Source organism: Ovis canadensis, chromosome 13 (genome assembly GCF_042477335.2).
Source record: "Ovis canadensis isolate MfBH-ARS-UI-01 breed Bighorn chromosome 13, ARS-UI_OviCan_v2, whole genome shotgun sequence".
Classification (NCBI taxonomy): Eukaryota; Metazoa; Chordata; class Mammalia; order Artiodactyla; family Bovidae; genus Ovis; species Ovis canadensis.
Genome location: NC_091257.1, coordinates 88,780,802 through 88,795,572, shown reverse-complemented (window position 1 = coordinate 88,795,572; position 14,771 = coordinate 88,780,802). Strand labels below are relative to the sequence as shown.

Below are 14,771 nucleotides of genomic sequence, written 5' to 3'. Positions count from 1 at the left end.
AAAGTCAAAAGGATGCTAACAATTCCTGAGCACTTCCTATCTGTTAGCCATGTCCCATTGACCCTATGTTAGAAGATGAGAATTATCCCCATTTCTCAGATGAGGAAACTGAGGCTCAGAGAGGCACAATGACGCCTAAATATCACACGGCTAGAAGTGGTGGAGCCAAGGTTGGAATCCCAGCTTGTTGATCTGCCAAGGCCAATATTTCTTGCTCTGGTTTTTCTTCTACCCTCACGAAGTTTGTAGGTGGTTTTAGGTGGTTCATGGGCCTCCAGAGTTGGTTCATAGGGTTAGACACTTCTGTTAGAGCTAGGGAAAGGGCCAGACAGGGGATTCAGATGTAGAATCCCTGGACCTCATCTGTGGTTCTTTGCCAGGACCTTCCAACAAGAATTAGGTCTCAAAGATGAGGTCTGGAAGGAAGGACTAGAAGGCTGCCTCCTCAGTGGATGGGTAAGACTTGCTAAGCAATAGTCCTGAGGCTTCCTCCCAGGACTCCTCCCTGGCTTAAGATACAGAAAATCTGAAGGGGCCCCAGCCTGAGGCCTGAAGTCTAGACCCAGCTGTGCTAGGGCTGCTCCATCTCCATGTCACAGTCCATTTATCAGATGGTCACAGTCTGTGCCCCAGAGGGAGATGAAAGCCAAATGGAGCAGGGGTGGCATTGATTTAGAGCCAGCTCAGCTCTGAAGTGTTGATGGCAAGGAGCTGCTGTGCCTGGACATCTGTCTCCCTTCCCAGATCCCCCTAGACTGACCTTGGCAGTTCCCTTCTTCCCGTGATACAGACCTCCAGCCCTACCTTGGGTCACCAGCTAGGCAATGCTTGAGCCTCTTGCCCCTTTTGGCCAGGTCCAGCTCTCCTCTTTTCTGGGGCCATATCTCTTATATTCACCTGCTGAATCCTCTCTCTACTTGCCGAGAAAGTTGGGAGGGAAGGGTTCCCACAGCCCTTTCCACATACTGTGGCTAGGAGAGCCAACACAGGACCATCATGGCTGGACTATGGCCCTGTCTTTGCCCTACACTGAGCTCCAAGATGGAAGATGCTGTCTGATTGAACCCAGCTTGGTTCGGAGCAGGTGTTTTGTCAACGTTGAATGGATTGACTGATTTGTACAGTCCACAGGATGCTGGGCACTGAGGAGAAAGAGAAATAGAGAGAGACCTTGTCCTCAAGAAAGAGGGAGAAATTGAGATCGAAAAGGAGGTTCTGCCTCCCTCCTCCTTGCGTTTTGAGGATTTAAAAATGATTTCCTTATAGATTCTTTCTCACTCATTCAACCAATACCTTTTGGAAGGGGCATAAGCTGGGACTACACGTATGGCCTGCAGATGTGTTTTGTTTGGCCGAACAGTATTTTTAGTGTATTTTTTAATTCAGACATCGTTGGGGCAGGCACACGCTCTCCAGTTCCCCATAGCCACCCCCGCTTCCCCTGCATCTCCTCATACACACAGGCGCCACTGTATCAGCTCCACCACTTCTCAGATCTGCGTCACCTACCTGGCTTTTGAATTATTAACTGCTTACTAGGTTCCAGAGATACAATGGGGAGCAAAATATATATCCCTACACTCGTGAAGCTTATAGACTAGTGGAGGAAGTGGATTTTAATCCAATAATCACATAAATATGTAATCGTTTTATGAAGTAAAGGGAACTGGAAGCCTGTAAGGGAGCAGGGACCATTAACCAAGAAGGTCAGAGGAGACTTTTCTGAGCAAATGGTCACCCCATCATAAGGATAAATACCAAATCAGGCAATGGGGTGCCTGGAAGCGTGTTTCAAGCAGAGGGAACAGCATATGTGAAGGCCTTGGGTCCCACACAGGGCCTAGTACACAGGCGGCCCCCACAGGTGGGTGGATTCTGAGTCTCCAGATTGGAGCAGAGACTGGAGCTAAGCCAAGGGGCTGCCTATGAATTCACCACGCACACACCAGCCCTCCTACACACTCACATAATTCCTAGCCTGGCTCTGCCCAGGTCAGGGCACAGAGACCTGAAGGGCTGCATGCGCCACCCTTACAGTCTTGCTGAACATACCAAGGAGCCAGATAGCTTCCAGCCTTTGAGTCCCTAGAGCGGGTTTGAGGAAAGCTCAGGGAAGCATCGTCTGGCTTGCATCCATCATGAGGCTGCATGTGGTCCTGGCAGAAAAGCAACAAATTACTCCCTCTCCTGTGTATCATTGAAAACCGTGATGCAAATAAAGAGTCTGGGTCCAGGGACCTGTGTCTGCCTGTGTGAAGCTGGCTGCCTGGTGTGCTTTCTGGATGACTAGAGACGGAGGGTGACATGTGGAGTGACTCAGAATCTGCAATCTCTGGTTCTAGTCTTCAGTGAGGCACAGTTTATAAGCGATGGTGGTGCTAGTGGTAAAGAACCTGCCTGCCAGTGCAGGAGACATAAGAGATGCAGGTTCAGTCCCTGGGTCAGGAAAATCCCCTGGAGAAGAGCATGGAAACCCACTCCAGTATTCTTGCCTGGAGAATCCCCATGGACAGAGGAGCCTGGCAGGTCACAGTCCATAGCGTTGCAAACAGTCAAGACTGAATTGACTTAGCACATAAGTGATAAGAACAGGAATCCAGCTGATTACTTAGTCAGAAAGCATAATTCATTAGAGTAAATAATTGAAATGATGAACAACAGTTACAATTAGAGTTCTTTGTTTGCAAGCAAGAGAAACTGACTTCCTTAAAATGATACTTAATTTATTGGAAGGTGTATTAGTTTCTGGTGGCTTCAAATTTCTACAAACTTGAAACAACAGAAATTTATTCTCTCATTTCTGGGAGCCAGAAATCCAAAATCAGAGTGTGAGCAGGGTCATATTCCCTTAGATGTATATTAGCTCCAGGGACTGTAATTAGGAGCATGTTTCTAACACAGAAGCTAAGATGGGAATTGACACTTGATTAATGTCATTTTCTAAGCCTCTTCTAATTTTGCACCAAACAGGGAAAAATAACGGTTTTGTTGTTTGTTTTAAAATTCTATTTAATTTTATTATCTCATCCTTTAAAAATTTTATGTGGCTATGCTGGGTCTTAGTTGCAGTATGTGGGATCTAGTTCTTTGACCAAGGATCAAACCCAGGCCCCCTGCATTGGGAGCAAGGAATCTTAAACATTGGACCACCAGGGAAGTCCCTAATGGTGTTTTGAAAGGAGTCATCACCCTGCAGGAGTTTTGGTAGAAGCACTAATCTTTTAGCCTCCCTGAAAGATGTGGGATCTCTGTTGAGTTCTCTATTTTGACACAGTTAATTGAATTCTATTGGCCTTTTGTATTATAATGGCCTTCATGGGTCTGGGAGCCAATGTAGGGATCTTTTCCAGCTATCACTCCGAACTGAAGATACAGGATAGCTGTGGGATCCCACTAGACCTCCAGTGACAGAGACCAAGGTCAAAACATGTTTTCACATGACTGGTGGACCTACGGTGGTCGTCTGGGTCCCCCAAAATTGTTAATAGCTCAAAGTCTTCATCCAAAGTTCCCTAAAAGATTTGGGTCTTTCCCTTCCTTCCACACCCAGTTACCCTGGAAAATGGCCACAAGTCCTTCTGCAAGAGAAATGTTCACATTCCACTCATGCCAGAGTCCTTCCTCCAGGTTAGTTGTGTATGCTTCATTCCATTAATAAAAACTCAAGCCTGGGTGTTGGGTGGCGATCTGTAACTATCACAGTGGCTTAAGTCAGGGCCACATCCTCAGTCTATTACAGATCAGAAAACAAAGACCCAGGGAGGTCCACAGTCATACTTGAGTTTGTTTGTGTGGAGATGAGCTTTTTAGCTCAAATAAGGACCAAGCAGGGTGTTCACGGGCTTTCCTGGTGGCTCAGATGGTAAAGAATCTGCCTGCAATGCAGAAGACCCAGGTTCAATCCCTGGGTTGGGAAGATCCCCTGGAGAAGAGAAATGGCTACCCACTCCATTATTCTTGCCTGGAGACTCTCATGGACAGAAGAGCCTGGAGGGCTACAGTCCAGGGTCGTAAAGAGTTGGACACGACTGAGCGACTAACACACACACACACACTGTGTTCATACTGGAAAGTGGAGGTGGAAGGGAAGCTGGTTGACTCATAAGGTACTTTTTGAGGCTCTCGAGTAAAGATCATCCCTGGTGGCTCAAACGGTAAAGCGTCTGTCTACAATGCAGGAGACCTGGTTCGATCCCTGGGTCGGGAAGATCCCCTGGAGAAGGAAATGGCCACCCACTCCAGTACTCTTGCCTGGAAAATCCCACGGACAGAGGAGCCTGGTAGGCTACAGTTGATGGGGTCGCAAAGGGTTGGACACAGCTGAGCGACTTCACTTCTTATTGACTAATAACCACCCTTCATGTGTCTGGCAGACTACAGTTAAAGTGATTTCACATCCTTTATCTCATATACTTCTCACAATAACCCTGCAGGAAAGCAGCAACGGTAATAAAATAGTGTAATCATAATTGGGCAGATTCAGGAAACTAGTCATAGTCAAGAAGTAGTGAATAAAAAAGAGCAATGAATCAGGGATTCAGACTTGGGCTTCCTAATACTGCAGTGCTCTCACCTGGCATCACGGCCCACTGCCATCACTTCCTCTGCCAAACTTAACTCCCCAGGGATCGCTGAAGGAAGTGACTTTGAAATGTGGGTCCTGTTATGAATTTCTTCTTTCCTCTGGATTCTGGACGCTGCGCTTAGGTGCTGGCTGGGATGGTCCTTGATGACTACCAGCCTTCTTATTTCAGGCCAACCAAGTCCTGTGCCTCAGTGTAGAAAGAATTTTCCAGAAAGTTTTAATAAGCTGAGAAGCTAACCTCATATGGCAGGAGCCTTTGAGATGAAAAGGACAGTGTCTTTCAGAATCATGACTGCTAGAAACGAGGAGCAGGACAAGGATGGGTGTTGACTGGTACCCTTTTTCCAAAGGAATAGGTTCAGAACCTTCAGGAAATCCAAGCATTGAGGAGGGACTGGGCACAGCTTGCTCTTGGAGTCAGATCTGGTTCAGATATTGGCTCCACCACTTACCAGTTGCATGACCTTGGATGGGACCTGTTGGTCTCCAAGAAGCCCATCTCAGAGTCAACCTCCAACTGGGTTGGTAGCCAAAGCCCAGTTCTTCCTCCCTTCTCGGATTGGTAAAGTTCTTTCAGTTACAAGTTACAGAAACCCAACAAGGTGTCCTAAGTACAGGGGTTCCAGAGGTTCAACTGAGGTCACCAGCTCCTCTCTCCCTGTTCTACTTTCCTATGTTGGCTTGTTCTCAGGTGGGAAGGTATGAAAATTATTTGTATGTGATGGGAGACTGAGCATTACCATGTGGTTCAGAGTAAAGAATACGGGCTCTGAGGCCAAAGAGCCTTGGGCTTGAATCTCTTCTACTAGGAGCTGTGTGATCTTCAGCTCAGTCCAGTCACTCAGTCATGTCCAACCCTCAGTGACCCCATGAATTGCAGCACGCCAGGCCTTCCTGTCCATCACCAACTCCCGGAGTTCACTCAAACTCATGTCCATCGAGTTGGTGATGCCATCCAGCCATCTCATCCTCTGTTGTCCCCTTTTCCTCCTGCCCCCAATCCCTCCCAGTATCAGAGTCTTTTCCAGTGAGTCAACTCTTCACATGAGGTGGCCAAAGTACTGGAGTTTCAGCTTTAGCATCATTCCTTCCAAAGGACACCTAAGACTGATCTCCTTTAGAATGGACTGGTTGCATCTCCTTGCAGTCTATGGGACTCTCGAGTCTTCTCCAACACCACAGTTCAAAAGCATCAATTCTTCGGTGCTCAGCTTTCTTCACAGTCCAACTCTCACATCCATACATGACTACTGGAAAAACCATAGCCTTGACTAGACAGACCTTTGTTGGCAAAGTAATGTCTCTGCTTTTGAATATGCTATCTAGGTTGGTTATAACTTTCCTTCCAAGGAATAAGCGTCTTAATTTCATGGCTGCAATCACCATCTGCAGTGATTTTGGAGCCCCCAAAAATAAAGTCTGACACTGTTTCCCCATCTATTTGCCATGAAGTGATGGGACCAGATGCCATGATCTTCGTTTTCTGAATGTTGAGCTTTAAGCCAACTTTTTCACTCTCCTCTTTCACTTTCATCAAGAGGCTTTTTAGCTCCTCTTAACTTTCTGTCATAAGGGTGGTATCATCTGCATATCTGAGGTTATTGACATTTCTCCCGGCAATCTTGATTCCAGCTTGTGCTTCTCCCAGCCCAGGATTTCTCATGATGTACTCTGCATATAAGTTAAATAAGCAGGGTGAAAATATACAGCCTTGACATACTCCTTTTCCTATTTGGAACCAGTCTGTTGTTCCATGCCCAGTTCTAACTGTTGCTTCCTGACCTGCACATAGGTTTCTCAAGAGGCAAGTCAGGTGGTCTGGGATTCCCGTCTCTTTCAGAATTTTCCACAGTTTATTGTGATCCACACAGTCAAAGGCTTTGGCATAGTCAATAAAGCAGAGATAGATGTTTTTCTGGAACTCTCTTGCTTTTTCCATGATCCAGTGGATGATGGCAATTTGATCTCTGGTTCCTCTGCCTTTTCTATAACCAGCTTGAACATCTGGAGGCTTGGAGAATTTTGAGCATTACGTTACTAGCATGTGAGATGAGTGCAATTGTGCAGTAGTTTGAGCATTCCTTGGCATTGCCTTTCTTTGGGATTGGAAGGAAAACTGACCTTTTCCAGTCCTGTGGCCACTGCTGAGTTTTCCAAATGTGCTGGCATATTGAGTGCAGCACTTTCACAGCATCATCTTTCAGGATTTGAAATAGCTCAACTGGAATTCCATCACCTCCACTAGCTTTGTTCGTAGTGATGCTTTCTAAGGCCCACTTGACTTCACATTCCAGGATGTCTGGCTCTAGGTGAGTGATCACACCATCGTGATTATCTGGGTTGTGAAGATCTTTTTTGCACAGTTCTTCTGTGTATTCTTGCCACCTCTTCTTAATATCTTCTGCTTCTGTTAGGTCCATAGCATTTCTGTCCTTTATCGAGCCCATCATTGCATGAAATGTTCCCTTGGTATCTCTAATTTTCTTGAAGAGATCTCTAGTCTTTCCCATTCTGTTGTTTTCCTCTATTTGTTTGCATTGATCTTAGCTGGATTTTTTCTTTGTGTGATCTTAGTTGGATTTTTTTTTGCCTCTCTGAGCTGTTCACTTGTCTTGATCTAATAAACTCCTACAACTCAAGAGTATTAATATCAAGTGAGATAATACATGTGAAAATGCCTGATACTGTAACATATTAACCCTCAAAATATACTCAGGAAAGAGAGCTCAGCAATCCCCTTCAGAGCTCGTGTTCTCCTTAGTAAAGCAACTCTGCACAGGGGGCACTAGGAAAGGAAGTAGCTGCATGTCCAGAGATCACAAGTCAGGCTCATTCTTCTACTTGAGGCCCCAGCTGGGGTCAAGAAACCCAAATTTGAGTTCAGAATCAATGTGGTCGAATCTGGGGCCTCAGTTACATCATTCATCAAAGCAGGATGCTGGCTGAGACAAATGCTGAGGGATAAAGAGTAGCTACCCCATACACGTGCATGAGGCTGGATAGTGACCCTCTGATGGCCTCCGTCTTATCAGGAATAAACATCCAAACCCCATCCCATAGACCACATGGCCCTGCATGCCCCTGTCTCACCCCTCTGACCTCACCACCTACTCACCTCACCTACTCCTTCAAACACTCTGTTCCAGGAACAGTGACTGTCCTTCTAGCAAGTCAAGCTTTTGTTCTTGCCTCAGGGCCTTAGTTCTTGTTGTTCCTTCAGGTTGGAATGGGTATCGTCCATGCCTTCCACCTGGCTGGCTTCTTGTTATTCATTTCAAAAGTCATCTTTTCTGGGGCAGGCACAGATCCCTCTGTGTAGAGCTGTATTTCCCCCATTGCCACACACACACTGCTCTCAACCTTATTACTCTGCTTTATCTTTTATTTTATTTTGGCTGCATCAAGTCTTAGTTGCAGCATGTGGGCTCTTAGTCGAGGTGCACAGGCTTTTCTAACTAGAGAGAAGTTGCTTAGTTGCTCTGGGGCATGTAAGATCTTAGTTCCCTGACTAGGAATCACTCATGCCCCCTGCAATGGAAGCATGGAGTCTTAACCTCTGGATCACCTGGGAAATCCCCTCTTTTTCATTTTGTATTAGTGAGTTCAGGATGTTATTACCTCCTCCAGAAAAGCTTCCTTGGACATCCCAGAAGAACTGACTGTTGCTCCTTCCTCCTGTGTCTGCAGGCCGTGTACTTCCTTCTGCCATAAGATTGTCGATGTTGTGTGCTCGTGGGCTGGACTGACTCCCCGAGTGGCCTGCCAGAGCTGTGTCTGGTTCCATCTTTGAACCCCTGACAACTAGCTCCGTACCTGGCACGTAGCAGGTGTCCAACAAAAATTTACTCCCTACGCCACCTGCCTCTCCCCTGGCACTGGATTCTAGAACAAACACAGCACAGAGTCAGTGGTTCACAATACCATCATCCAGGCTGCAGATGGAGGATGCTGTTTTTAAAAAGAGAACAGTCTCTGGTCCAAAGGACAGTTTATTTAAAACAAAGGTGACAAAGTGGCGGAAGGAGGGAGAACAATTCTAACATAAAAGCACATAGGAAGCATCTCAATTTAAGAAAAAAAAAGGGCAATGGAGGAAGCTATGTCTCATACATATACAAACTGCTGACCTCAATTGATTATTTACATCCAAACTTTATAAAATAGCATTTCAAGTCAGCACTTAAGCCAGTGTTATTAGTTTTTGTTACAAAAAGTTAAAGCTACAAACTTCACATTTTTAAGTTGTACGTCTGCAACAGCATTTAAGTTTTTTTTTTTTCCAAGTTGGTCCGAGTGCAAGCTGGTGGAAGAGTTTTTCTTTCCCCCCTCAAACACAAAAAAGTACATCAATTCCAAATACAATGACTATAATCCTGATGAAAAGACAGACACAGTGCTTAAGAAAGGATGGGATGATAGGATGTGCACTGGGCAGGAACAATTTTCAGGTAAAAAAAAGGAGCTGCAGTCTTTAGAGGCAACATGGTATGCTAGAAAGGGCACTGGAAGAAAAGACCTGGATATGAGCTCTGGCTCTGCTGTATTCCAGTTACCTGACCTTGAGCAACAGACTTTACCTCTCGGAGACTCAGTTTCCTTTTCCATAAAACGAGGACAAAGACACCTGTATCTCTCAGAGATATTAAGTTTTAGTAGATGTGGGGCTGTTCAGACTATCTCCTTCTTCTTCAGTGAGATTTGGTACTTTGTATCTTTCAAGGAATTTGTCTGTTTTATTTAAGTTGTTCATAAAATTGTTACTAGCCTTTTAGTATCTATGGGGTCTATACTGGTGTCACCTCTCTCATTCCTGATACCAGTAAGTGCTACTGAGTTTGAAATGGTATAATAAATTGCTGGCAGCAGGTGCTAAGTAAATGTTTCCTGGGTCAGAACCTACAGCTTCAAGGAATCAAGGCCATAGTTCTTAAGTTGCTTCAGAGTATTGGTTCTGTCTATATCTATCTATTTATCCATCACACCAAACATTTATCCACCAGTCCATCTATCTGTCTATCAGCTGGTGGCTGGGAGAACAGACAACAAAAAATAAAAATAGAAATTTGTTGCAAAATTTACTGATGAGGAAGCAATAAAGATATTCCTGGAGGATCTGAGATTTTTAAAAGACACAGTTAGGTCTGGGTCATTGTTTATTAGAGGAGAACAAGCTAGAGGCCCAGAGTTCCGTGGAAGCTGGAGTCACAAACGATTGAAGCTCAGGGCTCTACAGGAAGCCAGCGACCTATCATGAATTTAGTATCCAAGGAAAAAATGGCTAGGATTGACTTCTCTGCCTTCCTGGCATAAGAAAACAAACACACCTTGTCAGAAAATCTGTCTCATCCAAAATAAATTGACTTCTGGCCAAAGGGCTCTGTCTAGCTCAGCTGGAGAGCGATGCGCTTTTTGGACCAGCATGGTGGACGCACACAAGGAGCTGAAACAAAATAAACTTCAGATCAAGACTCATCACCCGAGAAAATATTTATGGGGAAAAACTGAACCTTCTGTTACTTGGATCTAGCTTAGGAAGGGAGAAAATGGGCATTCCTCTCCTGTCTGGCCAAGTGCAAAATCCTTTAAAAAAACAAGAAAGAGAGGGGGAGGGAGGGAGAGGGGGAAACTGAGGCAGGACTGTTAATTAGCACAGCAGATGATACAGGGAAATTCATGCTCCATACTTGGTTTTTTAACTCACTTGACTGTCAGACTTGACTGATTCAGTGGTTTCCCAACCTAAAAATGCCAGCCTGGGTTTTTTTAGTCTGTGCAAGAAAAGCAGTCACTTCATTTTTAAGAAGGCTGGTTGGATAAACAACAAGGTCTCACTGTATAGCACAGGGAACTATATTCAATATCCTGCGATAAAATACAGTGGGAAAGAGTATGAAAAAGCATGTGTAACTGAGTCACTTCACTAACAGCAGAACCAACAAAACACTGTAAATCAACTATATGTGAATAAAATAACATTTTTAAAAAGACTTGTGGTTTTCCTATTCCCTGTAAATACTGGTCCCACTTGGTGATGCTATGAATCCTGATTCTATCACTTACTAGGTGTACCACCTATGGAAAGAACTTTTTTTCTCTCTGAACTTGCTTCATCCTCTATGAAATGGAGATAAAATACTTAATTCACAGAGTTATTGGGGAGGTTGGAGCTGACATAAAGAGCCTACCTACCTAGCTCAGTGCCTGGCATAGAGTAAGTGGTCATGATTGCTAGCTGCCCTTTACTATTATAGCAGGATCCTCAAATTGCCCTCTGTTCTCTGTATCTGCCAAGTAGCTGCATAACTGGCCAAGCCCTGCAGACAAGCAATGGCCCCTTGCCTTTTCAATAACTTGCTGTCACTGCAAAGAACAGAATCTGGCCACAGAAGAGGAACATCCCTGACTCTCCACTGATTCCCAGGTTTGGGCAGCAAGAGCAACAATGGAGTCAAATTACAGTATCCTTAGGTGCAACCCAGTCACGGCTCCCCTATCTGAGGGGAAGACGTTCTGAAAAATAAAAAGGCAGTTGCCTTTCCCAACTGTCTGCTCTCGGCCATGTGACTAAGGGACATGTGGCCCCGAGCCAAAGCTGCAGAGGGATGGCTCAGTGCTGTCTGTTGCAAAACCCTATGACCTGCTTTAGGCTCTGCGTCTACCTGTGTGATGCTCGTGTGCTACCTGGCAGATGCCGTAGAGCTTGTGGGATGGCTGAAACGGAATGATCTTGGCTCCCTGTGGGAATCTCTTCACAGCCAGTCGCCTACTGAAGAGACAAAGGCAGGCAAGTTTCCTTTAGCAGGGTTCCCTGGAACCTTACCAAAATGGACGTGAGCGTCTTCCTTCAGAGAAGGGGCTGCTTAGCCCAGTGAAGCAGGAGTGAAGGGCCCCACCATCCAGTTCCAGTGCTTTCTTTCATTTGCTTCATGATTTGGGCCATGTCACTTCCCTGCTCTGGGCTGCCATCAGGCCAGATGATATCTACATGGTCCCTTCCAGCTTTGGCATCCTACACATCTGGGTTGAGTCTCCTGGAGGACAAATCTTGGTCTGATATTCATTAACCCTTTCCAGACCCCAAGCAGAAAAATGAAAAAAGAAAAGAGTCACATGTTTGAATGTGGTCACAAAAGCAACGCCCCCTACCCGTCTGTAAGGAACATGGAGCAAAATGCCACGGGTGTCACCTTCACGTGAATGACGAGAACTTGGAAAGCCTTTTCCCCTTTTGCAGACTGAATGCAGCCCCACTTTGCAGGGAGTTCCGGGTAGGCCTGTGCCCTTGCTTGGATCACGTCTCCTCTTAAGGCACTGGGCAGTGTCTGTGCTGTGACTCTAGGCAGCTGGGAGAGTGGAGGTGGATGAAAGGTGTTGAAACTGCAAAGGCCAAGCTCGCAAGGAGGGTGCCAGGCTTCTCCTGGGACTCAGAAAGCCAATGCAAATTGTCTTTCCCAGGACATCACTAATAGCTCTGGAAGCCAGGGGTGGCCCGCGTAAGGCTGAAAGCGTGGCGAAGGAACTGACCCCGACCTCATCTGTTCAGCACAGCCCAGCCAGAGGGTGAGGCCGGCTCCAGGGCGTGGAGGGCCTCGAAGCCTCCTGGTGTCCTCTGCCCTCGTGTTCCATAGTACCGTCATCTTACAGAAAAGAGGCAACTGTTTTAAAACTGTACCTGTACAGAGATGCCACCACACCACGTGGGGAATCTAGTTATAATTTATATATATATGCGCATATTTATATATATATTTTTAAAAAGTCTTCCAGAAAGAACCACTGAAAGCTACTGGGAGAAGAAAAACAAAGAGACCACGTGACACTTTCCCAGCTCTCACTCGACGAGGAGTCTCTGGTTCTGGGGTGGGAAAGTCTGAGGTTCAAAGCGCCCGCGTGAGTCCTGGGAAATGATATATACCTGTCCACTTCAAATACACACGGCGGGGTGGCGTGTTGACTGGCTCTGCAGCCTTGGCTGCTGGTGCACCTTCTTGGTTCCTGAGTTCGCAGAGGGGGCTCTGGAGAGATGAGGGAGGCAAGCTGGAGGGGCGAGTGAGCCGGAGTTCACTGGCGGCCTGGGGCTGGGCCGCCCTCAGAAGTTCTGCTGCCGCCGCTTCTTGGCCTCAATGGCGTCCAGGATGGGCTGCCGCTTCGACTGGTACTTCTGCCGGATCTCCTCAATCTCCTGCTCCATCATGGGGTCCAGGGCCAGGAGCCTCTTCTGAAGGTCTTCCACCGTCCAGCTCTTCAGCTACAACAGAGGCAGACAGCACAGTCACAACAAGGCCCAGGCCAGTGGCTTCTGGAAACAACCTATCCTAGGAAGAGGTCTTCTCTTTTTTTGGGGGGTGGGGGGACTGCACCACTTGGCTTGTGGGATCTTAGTTCCCTGACCAGGGACTGACCAGCACCCTTGGCTTTGAACATGGGAATACCAGGGAAATCCCCCTCGGAAAGGGTTCTAAGTGCTAATCTCTGATTTACTGTTTCTTGACCAGGAACCTAATGAATGAGACTTTCACCTCCCCTCTCTCTTGTAAGTTAGTTACACTGGATTCATGGTTAGGGCACTACTAGAACAGTACCTTGGTATATAATCAGCAGAACGGCTCCCTCCTAGCTCTCATCCTACCCGGAAGATGGCTGTGTGCACGGTGGCCATGTCTCCTGGATGCTGCACCAGGACAGCTGCTCTCCCCACCACCCCGCCTCCACACACTGTCTTGGCAACGGCACACTGGTCATCGCTGGCGTCTACTGGGGGCACCACTCTAAGTAAGCACTTGTGTCTCAGGAATACAGACACAAACCCTGAGTGTGGGCGGGGGGTGGGGGGTAGTCGGAGAAGCCCTGAAACTTCTAAGATGAAGTTTCCATCAGGCAGAGAGAGAAAAAAAAGAGGACCTAATATCTACATTAATAACAAAGGTGAACGTTTCCCCAGTGCTCTCCACGTACCAGACACTTGAGTGCTTGATGTATATTAATATTATACATCCATTAATTCAATCCTCATGACAATTCTGTGATTTCAGTGTATTATCCCTACATTACAGATGAACAAGCCAAGGAAGAGGGTGGCTCATGACCTGCCCAATGTCTCATGGGCAAGAAGTGGCAAAGTCAAGGGACTTTCCTGGTCGTCCAGGGGTTGGGACTTTGCCTTCCAAGGTAGTAGGGTGTGGGTTCGATCCCTGGTTGGGGGAGCTAGAATCCCATGTTTCTCAACTAAAAAACCAAAACATAAAAATGGAAGCAATAGTAGAACAACTTCAATAAAGGCTTAAAAAAAAAAAATGGTCCACATCAAAAAAATCTTTGGAAAAAAAAGAAAAGAAGTGGCAGAGTCAAGATTCAAACCCAGAGTCCCCTCTTAAGCAGCACTGGAAGAAGGCAGATTGGCAGAGCACGGGCTTGAGAACCCACTCAACCTCTGTCGGAAACATGGTTCCGCCTTGTGCAGATGCTGCGGGACTCCGGCCAGTGACCAGTCTCTCGGGGCTTCCTCACCTACGGAAGTGGGACCACAGGGCCTCACCCCGTTTATTGTAAGAATTAAATGAGACCGGGGTTGCCGGGTTGCTGGCACAGCGCCCGGAGCCCCGTGTGCTTCAAGATGGCAGTGCGTGTGACAACACACGCTCCTGGCCACGGCCGGGGGGCACCACCTCCCACCTGGGTCTGCAGCTGCTGGGCACGTGCCCTCGTGGCCGTGGCATCTGTGTGGAGTGTCCACTGCATCAGAGCGAGGCCAGGCCAGGCGCGCAGGCGCGGGAAGGAGTGCCAACATTCTCCACAGCAGGTGGTGAGATTCTGTGAGCTCACGGCCAGCTGACAGGCGCCGTGCTTCAGGAAAAAAAGGTTCACTCAAGCGTCACAGGAGATTTATAGACTCATCGGCTTTCCCGGCCCCTTCCTGACCTCGGCAGAAATGGCTTAATGACCAGTCACCACAGGAATGTCCCTTGGCCCGCTTCAGGGAGGCGGACTGAGACGTGAGAAAAGCCGCATAGTTCAAGACGAAAGGTTCTTTGTGAAGTGAGAATGAAAAGACTCGAGAGGGTGGGGGAATGCTGGAAAGTCGCGCTGAAAAACTCCATCTTGCTTCCAGCCTGTGTGGCTTTATACCATCTCGGAGGTTGGTATTCTTGGCCCAGGGACACCCCAGAAAGCGATGCTTGCCTAGTCT

General features: G+C 47.0%; 1 protein-coding gene across 4 annotated transcripts in view; it reads right to left on the bottom strand.

The window, feature by feature from the left end:
* STK4 (serine/threonine kinase 4) overlaps nt 1-14,771 on the bottom strand; it is a 122,184-nt gene that overhangs the window by 18,622 nt on the left and 88,791 nt on the right. For 2 of the 4 annotated variants that reach the window (XM_069548637.1, XM_069548638.1), the window contains one exon: nt 8,557-12,833. In XM_069548637.1, the coding sequence (XP_069404738.1) occupies nt 12,675-12,833 (159 nt within the window). In that variant the 3' untranslated portion in view covers nt 8,557-12,674. Of the gene's footprint in view, nt 1-8,556; nt 12,834-14,771 lie in introns of those variants that run through there. The other 2 variants (XR_011248276.1, XR_011248277.1) reach the window with 2 other exon arrangements.